At 41.0% G+C, this 13,928-nt stretch overlaps 1 protein-coding gene across 1 annotated transcript in view; it reads right to left on the bottom strand.

Moving 5' to 3' along the window:
- Window positions 1-5,063: 5,063 nt before the first annotated feature.
- The window catches only part of LOC147888947 (copper ion binding / methyltransferase), a 92,069-nt gene continuing 83,204 nt past the window's right edge, over window positions 5,064-13,928 (bottom strand). The window contains exons 7-13 of the mRNA XM_087392541.1: window positions 11,011-11,091; window positions 10,774-10,881; window positions 7,163-7,258; window positions 6,169-6,248; window positions 5,888-5,973; window positions 5,350-5,790; window positions 5,064-5,203 (exon numbers count right to left, since the gene is read on the bottom strand). Coding sequence (XP_087248667.1) covers window positions 5,094-5,203; window positions 5,350-5,790; window positions 5,888-5,973; window positions 6,169-6,248; window positions 7,163-7,258; window positions 10,774-10,881; window positions 11,011-11,091 — 1,002 coding nt within the window. The 3' untranslated portion in view covers window positions 5,064-5,093. The remainder of the gene's footprint in view (window positions 5,204-5,349; window positions 5,791-5,887; window positions 5,974-6,168; window positions 6,249-7,162; window positions 7,259-10,773; window positions 10,882-11,010; window positions 11,092-13,928) is intronic.

Below are 13,928 nucleotides of genomic sequence, written 5' to 3'. Positions count from 1 at the left end.
AGTTGGGAATACCCTTCGGAAGCTTGGACTCTATCACCCTCCCCTTGTATTCTTTTGAGTAGCTGGTTTTTTGGGTTCCCTTATCACATTTTCATTCTTACGAGGATGTCTCATCTTTATGTTGGTCCATCTTACCTCGTGGAAAATCTCCCTGACTACATAGAATCGATAAATATACACTATGAAGCCCCTTGACTAAGCCCCAACCTAAGTCGGGTCCTCTTATTAGATGGGGATGCTATTGGTGTCCTTCAACTTATGTTTGGCCAAGATCACATTTGATCCCTAGCTCCACCTCGGGAGGTCATGGCCTTCCAAATTGCATTGTTTCCTAATGTATCTGGGTACGACTTTCTAAAAGCAATGCGAAATATACTTTATGCAACTTTAAAAGGGGAATCTAGATATATGTAAGATAAGGGGAAACTAGGTATATGAAACCTGTAGGGTTGATGGTTCTTAAGAAACTTGGATACATATATTTGTGAATACCGATAACTATTGATGAAAGAAATGGATGTAAAGTTAGGTTAGTATCTCTATAGGACACACACACACACATCATGCTTATGATCCAACATGTTAGTACATTGTTCCACACCAAAAGTAAAGCTGCTACTCTTCCACTTAAATCATTCTCTTGAGTTTTGTTAGGGAGTTTGCAATCCTTAAGCTTAACATGCTTTGAGATATGTTACTGTAGGTATTTATTGAGTAAAGTCTCTATCCAAAGATACATTATGGAGCGTTTGAGTTTTTAGTAGTTCCATTACATTGGTTAGTTGGTGCATGACTTCTCTAAAGTGGGAAAGTTGCGAGTATAGACTTTCAAAAATCTAGCCAACAATCGTATCCTACATTATCCATGCTAATGCTCTCCAAAGAGATACCAAATGAGGTTTCATTCTTAAATTTATTCTCTCAAAATATTCACTAATGCAAATTGTGAACACTTCTATTAGTTCATTTTGTGAAAACTAGCCTTCATAACAATGTTTGGTTTTGTAGAACAAAAATGATTCCACAAAATTTCAATACAACATTTAACGTGGTCAACTTATGATACAAAATGTATATATTTTCAATCTTGCATTTTACCTCTACACTCGACATTAATAAGCATATGATATATTCATCCCAAATTTGTTGATCCAAACATGTCCACCTAGTCTCCATATTCTTTAAAAGCTTTCAGAAATTTATAATATTTTTTGCACTCCTCAAAACTGATTCCCTCTTGTGGACCCTTGCACAACTCTACTGATCTTCAATGGTTGAAGTCCCTTCTTCCATACTTGCAATTCATTTCTGTAGTCCTCTAAAGATCTTCCAACCTATCATCTCCACTCAACCTTTCTTTGATTTCGCTCACCTGTATCTCGAATCTTGGAGTTGTTCTTCTTGTAACAATTTCATGCTACCGCTCTTTGGAAGTCACAAAGCCAACTTTTGCTAAACTCATGTTGCATTCAAAGCTTTTGCAATCAAATTTGGCACCCTTTCTCAAATTTGTCTACTATAAGTAGCCTTTATTAAAAATTTGCACCAAGACTGCTGCTTTCAATTGGACGTAGCCCAAACCCAACTTTTTGAGCATCATTTTTGTTCCAAGATAGATCTAGAGCAAATTGTGATTTGCTCTAAATAGTATCCTAGTTGTTGGATTTCACCTATTGCACATTGTTAGTTCTGTGATTCCTTTGCACTCCTCAAGGCTGCTTTTCTTCACTCTACCTATTTAAATTCTATTCTAAAGTCTTTTTTCCTTCTAATTCGGATTAGTACATTTCTAAAGTTAATTCTATTTTAAAGTTATTAGATTTATTATTACTAATGTGGAATTGCTTGATACATGTTTCTTGAAAATTATTCGGCTCTATCTTACAACATTGTCAAATTTCCTGTCCTAAATCATAAATTTTGAGCTATTTGTCATTTTGAAAATCGCTAGAGATTTGAGCATCATTTTTGTTCCAAGATAGATCTAGAGCAAATTGTGATTTGCTTCAAATGGTATCCAAGCTATTGGGTTTCACCTTGGCATTTACCTATTGCACATTGTTTGTGCTTTGATTCCTCTACACTCCTAAAGGTTGCTTTTCTTAACTTTACCTATTTAAGTTGTATTCTGAAGTCTTTTTTACTTCTAATTTGGGTTCGTTGATTCTAAGTATCCAAAGTTGATTATATCCTAAAGTTATTATATTACTAACGTGGAATTGCTTGACACATGAAGATTATTCACCTCTGCCTCACAACATTATCACATTTCCTATTCTAGATCATAAATTTTTGAGCTATTTGTGATTTTGAAAATCACTAGGGTATAGAGGATTTCTTTACTATTTTACAATTATGGACTCTTTTTGAAGGAGAAATTGTTCTATTGATACGGCTTCGAACTACAAAATGAGAGTTCTTACTTGCTATGTTGTTACAACTAGATGGTTCCCAAGATGTGCCCTAGCAAAGGAGCATGGACTGAAAGAGTTCTTACTTGCTACTTCGTACAACCACATGGTTGCCAAGCGTGGGGATATGGCCTAGCGTGAGAAGCATGGACTAAACTAACTTACCCCAAAGAGGTCTCTTGCCAAGGAAGTCAAAACCAAAGCACATCCACAAGAAGGAATGCTCCCTCTAGGAGTACCATGTTGGGAATCCATATGATGGACATATCAGAACATGTGATGGAAATAGGTGAGTTTGTACAACAAACAAGTTTGAATATGGGAACACCAATCACAGAAAGTGGTCATGATTGAGGGGGGATAAAAATACCTTCAGGATGGAATTTTCATGCATAAGAGATAGCTAATATGCAGGATGAGAATCAGCTCTCATGATGTAGAGGTTAACATTGGCTGAAGGAAGAACACCAATCACGAAGAGAAGACTTGCAAACTATGCATGAGAGAAATGGTGGAGCGTCAAGCTAACATTATCGCTCTATTTCAGCAACTAAGAGCACATCCAGATAAGTTTGGTATCTAGCCTCTTCATCTCTATAATCTTCTTGAGTTGTCCTCTCCAGAAAATTGACAGCTCATTGTGAAAATCTGGAACCTTACAAAGGAATCTATTGAAATGCCACTTTCCAAAAACCAGTAATATTGAGTGTGGATTCCACTATTTTTTAGACATAAATGGCATGTAATAAATACTTAGTGGAGTAGCCCAAAGAGCAAGAGACCACACGGCTTGATTCTTGTCTGGTTCGTCTCATAGATCCTCATGGATTATTATATAACAGTGCAAAATAGTCCTCTCTCTCTCTCTCTCTCTCTCTCTCTCAGGATATAGGCAGGTGGTAAGGAGCAAGAAAAGAGGTTTCCTCGTGAACAAACACCTCAAAAATTACAAGGAGCTAAAAAAGAACAAAAGAGATAGGGAAGAGAGGGACAAGTTACAACCATGACTTTTCTATCAAGGCAACAAATGACATCATCACAGAAGATGATATGGGAAGAGTGTTGAAGAAGCTAGCAAACATGAAGGCCCCAGACCCATAGGACTAGTGGCTGAGAAGTTGACATGGGGAGGAGACAAGACAAAGGAAATGCGCAACACGCTCATGAATAAAGCCTTACGAGGAGGAATTCCCATCCGAATGGCCTCTCAACAGGATTGTACCAACTCGCAAAGGAGGTGGCAAAAAAGAACTGCACAATCATGGTAAACAACATAATGGCCAAACTTACAGCACTGTCATTGACAAAAGTCAACAGAAGCACATAGGCACAAGGAATTAGGGCACACATCCCAAGCAGCGTTCCACCCCAAGCACTCGGCAGTCATTTAGTTGCTATAACGGAGGGAGCCAAGAATAAGAAAAGGGATATCAGTTGTTGCTTTGGAGACATCAAGAAAGCTTTCAACACAATTCCTGTAAAAAGCTAAGGGAGAGACTAGAAAAGCTCCGAGTCCCCAAAGCACTCAAAGACACCACATTCCGATCATAAGAGGGTGCTAAAATAAACAAATCCCCTTCATTGAACTCATACAAAGACCTAGGTTTGGAGTTTGAAGACAGTTATAAGTGGAACGCATGCATGGAAAGAGAATAATGGAAGGTTTGAAAGCTCTATATAGCTTCCAAAAAAGGTACAGGAAGGCACACCTATGGAACTGGGAAATGAGAAAGTTTCAGTACACCATGCTTGTGCAATAGTGATCCTGTATGGATGCCCTAGCTTGGGCACCCGAGCCCTCCAAAGCTTATTGGAGAAGAATAGAAACAATACATAAACGCTTTCTAATAGGAGAACTAGGGGCCAAGGTAGCTGGTATGATACCTCTTGAAAGGGAAGCATTATGCCAAAAGATGGTTTACCTCAACAACTTGAGAAGATGGATGCAAGCAAGATCCCATGCAAAGCAACGGAGGCTACAAAGAACACTAGATGGCACAGAGAAGGGGGGAAATGGATGGAGTTATGGGGCATACAGGCTGCTGATATTCCAGAAGATATGGGGGAAATCAGAAATTCGATCACGCAGAAAAATGCTACAGAAACTATGGCAAGACCTGGGGGCAAAAATGCACTTCCACAAACACAAAATTAACACAATGGACAGATATGAAATGCAAAAATACCTCGGGCAGGAGATGTCTGTTCAAAAGGCATTTAATCTGCAAATACGGACCCAATCCCATGATCTAGAGATAGAAAAGGAGGGTGGGCAAGACCCAAAATCCCAGGGGATGCAGAAGATCTGCCCCACACAGGATATAGAAAATGAGCAATGTGTGTTGTTGAGCCTATGCACACTTCAAGGGAAAAGATAGCAGCATCACTGAACCTAATAACCCTCTCCAGCTGGCACACCACTTAGCTAGGCAAATACTCACAACATAGCAAGTTTTGTAGAGATATCTTTTCAAATGTTGGATATAAACTGACCACTATTAGTTACTCGTGGTTACCAGGCCCATAGATCCTAAAGAGTCTCAAGCGGTCTTTAATATAATCAAATCATCTCTCTCTTCCCCCCGTCCCCTCTCTCTCTCTCCCCCCCCAATTGCCTAGACCATGAAATAGTCAAGGGCATAGCCTCTGGTGAATAGCTGTGATACACTCTGATATGTAATTCTAAAAACAGTGACTCTCAGAGAAAATACAGTAAATGCAGATCACTTGAACACATTTCAATGCCTCCCACCCTCCCGAAACAGGGGGAACACAGCTCAGAAAAGAGAACCCTGAAACAAAGGAAACAAAAACAGAAGAAAAGAAGGCGACGTGTGAATGCATGTGCATCTGCATGTGTATATGAATCTTGGAAGCCAGCTGAGATCTGATCAACTGTACCAAAAAGCTAAGATGGAACTTGCTTATTTTGCATTACCATAAGGCCATAAGTCACCCCACTTTGATCGGCGAGCTTGGAAATGGAGAACTTTGTTTGTGGATGGAGTTACTGTAATCCTTTCAAGCATACCTTTTGACCCTTCCCTATCAACTGAGCGGCACACATCTACAACAACACGCTTTCCTCTTCGAATTGGAGAAAACAGTATTCGACCCCATCCACTCCCCATGTCAGCTGAAGGCTCATCAACATCCTCCTCCACTTCCTCATGTTCTTCCTCATTACTTCCTTCAGCCCCCTCATTGTCCGTTCTATCATCCTCACTACTTTCTTCAGCTACCTCATTCTCTGTATTTTCTTCCTCACTACTTTCTTCAACATCCCCATTCCCACTCCCCTCATCTTCTTCTTCTCCAGAATTATTTTCATCAAGTTCTGTCTGGCCATCATCAACCTCATCGAAGTCCTCAGGCTCCTCTGCAAAACGCAACAAAACATCTAAACAAGCATTTACAAGGTTCATTGCATGTTCTCAAGATTTATTACAGTTGACAAAAGATAGAGTGCTACCCACCAATTATTACGCCATAGAAGTTTGGTGCTTTCTTCTTTGCTTCATCAAAAGCACGCTGATCCACTCTGTCCAATGGCCACTCCATCCTGTCCCCAAAGCAGACATAATAAGAACCCTTATTCCTCAAAAAATGGCAATCAAAACTAGAAAGGCAGATAAAGGATTCCTGTGTTTAAGTGCAGTCTTCCACAAATCTTAACCAACACCAAGAATTTCCTGAATTTTAGATTGCAACAAAGATACTTTTGCCGTAAAAATATACTGCAATAGATCTATATTACCTTGGACGACTTCCCTTCCGCAACACAACAAAAGAAAACTTCTCATCCTCATATCCACGCAATGCTCTGCCCTTTGGCCTCTGCAAAACATAAAAAATCAGACAAATTCATATGGAGTCAGAATGTATTTGACTGTCAGAACCCCAAACTTTGAAGATCAGCTTACTGTCAATGTTCTCAGGAGTTCAAAGTGTCTGTTTACAAGATCTTTTTGTAGAGGCATCGTTGACAATTGATTGCTACACCATTAAAATTGTACAAAATGTAGCTTTTAAAAATAGCCCACATAGGGCAAAAGCAAGAAAATTCAATATCAGTTTTCCTTAAATGCATGAAACACAGGCAAAAATTTTCATCAAAGAATACTTAACAAATTCAATGACCTCGGCTGATAGGCTTGCCATAGAAAGATTTGGAAGGCTGTAAATAACCCTAGAAATCAATATACTCCAAAATAATTACTTTACGGTTAGCCTACAGTAGAATATGTAAAATGCAAACACGGTATTTCACTTTATTTCATTCCATTTCTCTCTATCTCCCCATAGATAGGACTGACATAAAAAGATCTAAGCTTTTGAAGCCTATAAATAACCCTAGAAATTAATATACTGCATGATAACTACTTCACAGTTAGCCAATGCAAACACAGGATTCAACAAGACTCTATATGACTTGCACGATCATTTGAACTTAAGCCCTGACCTACAACGAGTATTAATCCTTGGCACTGACGATTATGCAGCTAATTTCCTATCATGTCTATCATTCGCCGTGCTTTAGACAATCAAAAGAATATGTTCATGTGCAGCATCGCAATATATCAATGAAATGAATTGGACGACCAATATCACATAAAATTTTCAGGTCGTGGAAAGCAACAAATTGAATTAAAAACTTTACATAATGGTCTATAGTATGTTCAAAATTCCCACCAACAGAAATTCTCACGCTTGGCAATTGCTTGGTGTAACGTATGCACTATGTAGTACACCTTGAATAGCAGCTGTGAGGAAGATCTTTCCAGACGTTGACTGAAGTGACAAAATTTTTCAGTCCCATCCATGGGACACACTCCATTATGAGCACACTGTTCCATTTTCATTATAACAAAATCAGACAAACAGGGTCAATAATAAGCCTTGGATGAAATACACCATATCAATACAAATACAAAATAGTAAAAGAACAAGAACAAGGCAACTGAATTATTAAACCTTCAATTCCTGCATATTATCACTAAGTTTCAGTTTATGTTTCCCTTTTCAAGCGCAGACGTTCAATCTTGGAAATACCAGATCAATGGACATGTAACCTTATTCTTTTTCAAGACACGTGCTCAGCCTTGCAAATAACAGATCAAAGACATTCTAAATTACTCCTCCTGAGCCCTAGCTGTATCAAGTTTTATGTATAGTTACCTCTTCTTCTCGAAAGAATAGCTGTACCCAGTTTTCGTTATGATTCCCTTATTCCATCTTCTATCTTCATTCCTCTAAAGGCATCTTGAACCTCTGAAATAAGATGAGGTTTAAATATAAGTTTCCCTTTCAAGTAGCTCAGTTTATCTATTTACTCGTCTTCACACAATGCACATTGTCCTACCTTTTTTCCTCTTCCAGTTCATCAATTCCTCACTTGTCCTGTCATTTTCCTTGAGAAATGTCTCATCTACACCAAAATGGCCCTCCATCTTCAGCTCTCTACTTTCCTCTCACGTAAGCTCTCCACCTTTTATTTTGTTCTTATGTAACATTGAGCACGTTACAGAGACACTTCCACTTTGCACGCCCCAACAAAAGCCAATATCTTGTGATCAAAATACCTTAACTAAGTCCAATGCTTGCATATGATCAAGCACTCCATTCTCTTATCCAAAACATTTCAGATTTGTGGGCAGCCCTGGATGGCTGCCACGGTCCAGGGTAGCACGGAGTATGGAGGGTTCCACTCCCCCGCCTCCTAGCCACGCATAACCTCTCTCTCCTCCCAAAAAGCCCCAGGAGGGATGAGAGAGAGAGGGGTTAAGGGCCTATATATCCAAGGGCCCCTTCAATATATTTGTGATTATGGGATTAATTCCTTCCACATGTCAAATGTGTGTGCCCTGCCACTTAACCATGCTACACAATGCCAAATGAGGGGTGAAGGCCAATACCTCCAACACCCCCCTATGGACAAACCCCGGGTAAACACAAACGTGATACTGACCAAACTGGGCCACAACCAAACCCAAGGCCGGGCCAACCACCAAGGACCAGTTGTCACCAAACACACCAGGGGTAGCATAGATGCCAAAGTCCAAGGGAAAACTGCCACATGTGAGCAGTCAGGAACAGCAGATGCCGCTGCCGAAACGTCCAGTCGCACTTAATGCCGCCGCAGATCGCGACACCTCCGCCGCCAAAGAACACCATTGCACCGCCACGTGTCAAGCACAGCATGACTGTCCCACACAGTCCACAGAGTATCTCTGCTCTGATACCATGGCAGCCCTGCTGCATGGCTGCCACATGTCCAGGGTAGCGGCGAGTATGGGGGGTCCCACTCCCCCACCTCCTAGCGCGCATAACCTCTCTCTCCTCCCAAAAAGTCCCAGGAGGGATGAGAGAGAGAGGGGTTGAGGATCTATATATCCAAGGGCCCCTTCAATATATTTGTGATTATGGGATTAATTCCCATCAAATTCCACGTGTCAAATGCACGAAGCCCCTACCACTTAACCATGCCACACAATGCCAAATGAGGGGTGAAGGCCACCAGCTCCAATAAGATTCTAGATCATTTTTTGCATGTTCATCTCAGAGCATTCCATGCCTTTATTTCCAAGGTACTATTCAAAAGCATTCAACTGTCTAAAGAAAACTCAGCAATCATCATGAGCATGCATGTGTCAAACCATGTGCTAAATTGATCTCTCTCAAACATATATTTGTAAGAATTGTATCCAACAATGAGATTCTCAAAATGTCATAGTTGAACATAGCCTGGCTATGAAATCCATTTTTTCCTGCTCACTTCGTTACCCTGACATATGCAAAAGGAAACAGATCTTCCTGAACTGGTTATCAAGTTCCAGACATAATTGCTCTCTTTAAGCATTTTTTGGACTGACTAGAAATAGCTTTGCTACATGTAGCACTCGAGTTGGTATAGTATAATTCCCTATTTCTATCACTTCAACCTTTGAGCTTCACGATAAATTTCTATCAAGCCTTGAATTTTCTATTCATGAAAACAAGTATATGCTGAGATATTAGTTGCAGGAACACACGCAATAGCTGCGCTAACCATTTCTTCATCATGACTGCTGTACTGACCCTTCTTCATGATTACTTGTGTGTATCCAAAGCACAAAATTAGTCATGCCCAACAGGAAATTCAAGCACGCATATTCCAAGCATATCTAAGGTTAGCAAGTATATTGCTTCATATATAAATGCACAAACACACACACGTGCACACATGCATGTGCAGACTAATTGAAACTTCAGAATAAGCTTTGATAAAGGAATACATCTCAGCAGTCCACTAGGTCGCTGTGCAGACCTGCCCCTTGTGAGCTGCTTCACAATGTTCTCAACTCATTGCCTTGAGCACGAGGGACCATACAAACCCCAAATATATCTATTTGTGATACATTAGAGAGTGCACAGATGCCATGTCTTATAAAGCATGTGATATGCTCAAATGTTTTGGAAAAACCTTCCTGATCTTGTTCCAGAATAGAGCCCAATGTGAAGATAATGTCAAGCCAATTCTCAAAGCAGCCGCACGTCCAGTCTATTGACCACCAATCATCTGATTGCAGAGTGGTCAAGATTGGACAAGCTTTGATGCTGGCTATGGCCTCCCAAATGTCATCCTTGTGGGGACCAAGGATACTCTATCTTGGTGTCAGGGCTACTTGAGTGATCTTGGATGTGATACCTTGGATTTGATAAGCTAGAGATCCAGTCAATAGATCAAATGAAAAATCTGCTCTATCTCAAAAAACGAGGCGACAATCCCCCAAAGGCAACAATATAGGACTCTTGGATAGTCAATAAACATATTCTAAGTAGTTTTAGGTGCAATGCTAGATGGCCTCCTACCACGAACGCATCAGTGGTAGGTGCCATCTCATCTCATCTGCTCAAACCACGCCCGTATGGGTAGCCCCCATTTGTACTAACTGGATTATGAAACAATCCAAATGTGTGCTTTTCAAAGTTCTAGAGCTGAAATGGAAAATTTAAGCTGTAAAGATTTAGTTTCTTTTCTGTTCTAGTATAGTTTTATGTCATTTGATGATGTGTCGTATCATCTGTCGTGCAATTTAATCATAATTTTTACCTCTTAAGTAGTAGTTGATTCTGACAAATGCTAAGCTGACATGAAAATGAGTTCAATCTATTGAGGGAAGGTTTGGTGAAGATGCAACTTATGCTTGTGTTGCAATGTGAACAAGATCTATATTCTCACTGAGGGCTTTTTCTCTGATGAAATGATACTGCACTAATTCTGGCATGAAACATTGGGGTGGGGTTCTCTGTCAATTGTATGCTGCTCATGAACAAATATAAAGAAGCAAACCATGGTGAGCCAAAAGATATTGAAACTTACTGGGGCAACAACAAAGGCACCGACTTTCTCCTTTGGTTGTTCAATACAAAAAATAGAATCCTTCTCTGCCTGTGATGCCTCATGTTTCTTCTTTTGACGCCACAACCTCTGTGAGGCGACACATAGTTGTGCAACAAATAATTGACAACAATCAGTAATAGCACACGAAAAACTTTTTGATATTTGTATTTTCCCCTTCAAATTCATGCAGAACGAAGTAAGATGCATCTCATTTACCTTGTTTTCCATGCACAAAATATGTGATCGAAGCTCTCTAACAATGCTGGAACCCCTTGGAGACCCAGGCTCTATGATAATCTGCAGAAGTTTATAAAAAGCACAAAAGAGTCAATTTGAAGCATACCTGTAACAACCTTTTCTGTGAACTATCTTTAACATATCCTTCCATTTCTTTTGGATGCAAGGTTTCAGTTGTATTTTCTCTTGTTCTGATACATATAAAGAATACACAATGGAATACAGAGATTGCATGTTGCTATGGTTGTTAATGACGATGTAGATTTAAGAAGTCAATATGGAATGCATACCTTCTGAAGACACCTCATGAGGATAGACGCACTGACGAAAGCCCCCCCCCTAAACCCTCAAAAGAAGTTTTTGACACTCACCACTATGATAAAATGAGCAAATGGAAGATAACCAACTTCAAACAATATGATGTCATAAGCCTCAGTTTACATCCACATGTGGGCACTTAATGTCTAACCTGTTCTTGGTTCAAGAACATGACAATGACATGATCATTGCTCAATGTCCAAATGGTGGACCAATGCTAAAAGGAGATTAAAGAATTGAAACAAGCCACTCTCTGGTGCTTCCGTGGGTACCAGTCCAGCTCATATGATCGCATCGTCATTGAGCAAAGTAGTGACTCTTCCATCCCTCAACAAACTATAGGGATCTAGTCCCTGTGTGTCTACACCTATGAATGTCCACCAGTCTTAAGAAGCTCCAATGGTCCTGTATTAATCTCCTCAATTCAAAACTTGGCTGGTCACTAGTCCTAACAAGCTCCAATGGTCCTCTTGCATCTCCTCAATTCAAAACCTGGATAGTCATGTTGGCATATCCTGTGGTGCTGACTTGGCCCCCAAAGTCAAGTCATCCCTGGCAAGACATGCTCCTCCTTGGTGCCTTTGTAACATAAATTTCATCTCCTTAATCTACATGAAAGGTAGATTTCCATGCCTACAAACGATAATCAGGATGCTCTATCAAGGAGAGCATGCGATACAAAACACTACTAGGAAGCCCAAACAGAGACACAAATACAATTATTGCTGTAGGATGGACCTCTAGAAAAAGAATGCAGGAAAAAAAGTATGATCAAGCTAAAAGCAGTATGGACACACGTTGAGTCAAGCAACTACACCTTGAAACACTTCATTTGTGACGATCTCTTTTAACCTCTTAGGCTTGGTTCTGCTCATAACTCACAAGAAGCGCTCTTCAAATCGGGGTGGGAAACACACCACGTGAGAATGCTAACTTATGGCCGTACTCACGGATGGAGAGGGATTCGAACCCCCGGTATTCTTCTGATTACTTTGGTTTTCAAGACCGACTCTTTCAACTGCTCAGACATCCATCCCTTTCCCAGCAAGATCATAAGCTTAGAGCAACCAATAATCAACTGCCATATCGAATTTACTATTCTTTCGAGAGCTTATGAAAGAAACGGAGGAGAGAGAAGGCTGCAATACCGTTAGGTCTCTTCCCAAAGCGTAAGAGTGTAGCCGGCCTTTGGACTCTCTAGCGATCATAAGGTGGCTCTCCTCATAGCGTAGGAGTGTAGCAGGCCTTCGGACTCTCTGGCGAACGTGAGGTGGCTGGGTTTTTTCCAATTTCCACTGTCTCTCAGTGGCTAGACTTGTTGTTTGTTTAGTCGCTCCTAGAACGTTACAGCTGAGCTCTTTGAACATGTTTTTGCCTTTGGATGACAAGCCAATTCATGTTGCACTTACCCCATAGAGGGGTGATGCTTATTTGCACCCAAGCCGTGGCTCGTGTATTTGGTGATGAGGCACTATGCTTTCATTGTGGGAAAGCTATGTAGTTCCTTTTCACATAGGTTATAACCATCTGAGCTATTCGATGGTTATGAACAGCGCACAAATGGACAGGTAAAAAGATTGCATTGTAACCGTTTGACCAACAAAGGGCAATGTAACTGACTCTATTATCTCACAAATCTGAAATACAGCCAACTTGAACCATTGCCGTTGCACACAAACAAAACATAGAACGTATAACTTCACAGCATAGCATCACTGTACCATTTAAGACAAGGGAGGCTATAATGCCCCTACTCAAAAGCATGAAAAGTGACACCTGTTGACCCCAACACTTGGCCCCCCTTGCCGTATTTATTTAATTACTGGTTAGCGTAAATACAAGGGATTCCCTTCAAGAGCTCACCCGCAAGTGCAACCCAGTACAATGCCAACCCGTGGCTGTGCCAGTGATCAACTCCCAGTGCTATTCTCTTGGTTCCCTTCAATAGCCATGCATAACACAAGTAGAACAACCTGACAGCATGCCGAGCAATGCATTCACATATATCAAAGCCATTACTGAGCCCAAGGCTTGCCACTGCACCCCTAGGAAGAGAGTATCACAACCAGTGCCCCAATCCTCTCCCGGGCCAAATGGCAGGGCCTCCAGCCAACAGAAAGAGCATGTTTCAGCCCGGAACAGCCCCAGAAGTTGGTTGAACAGCAGACAGCAGACTCTGGTAGGAGGGAGCTGCCTATGACTCACTTCCAGCACCAGAAAAGATCAAGAAAGAGAGGGTTCAGCAAGCTGAAACAGATCCACCATGATTGCGCCCACCAGAATGGAGATTCCAGCCCACCATCACCTCAGTTCTCAGTGCGGCTTGCACCAGACAGGAGCAGGAAGAGAGGCGTCCAAGAATATGGGCTCAGATTCAAGAAAGGAAGACTTTTGTCGTGAAGAAAGTCGAGAAAACCTCCAGAAATGGCCCATAATGGAGGCATCCAAGTCGAGGAAGCATGCCAGCAACAGAGAGCACCAAGGGGAGGAGAACTGTCGTGAAGAAAGCTCGAAAATCGACTTCAGCCAGCAAGAGGGAGGCTGCAAAATCCACCATCTTCAGAATGAGGGACTTCTGA

The sequence above is a fragment of the Dipteris shenzhenensis genome, chromosome 21 (assembly GCF_047967505.1).
Source record: "Dipteris shenzhenensis isolate YYH24624 ecotype China chromosome 21, Dip_SZ_1.0, whole genome shotgun sequence".
NCBI classification, from domain to species: domain Eukaryota; kingdom Viridiplantae; phylum Streptophyta; class Polypodiopsida; order Gleicheniales; family Dipteridaceae; genus Dipteris; species Dipteris shenzhenensis.
This window is presented reverse-complemented; position numbering and strand designations above follow the sequence as displayed.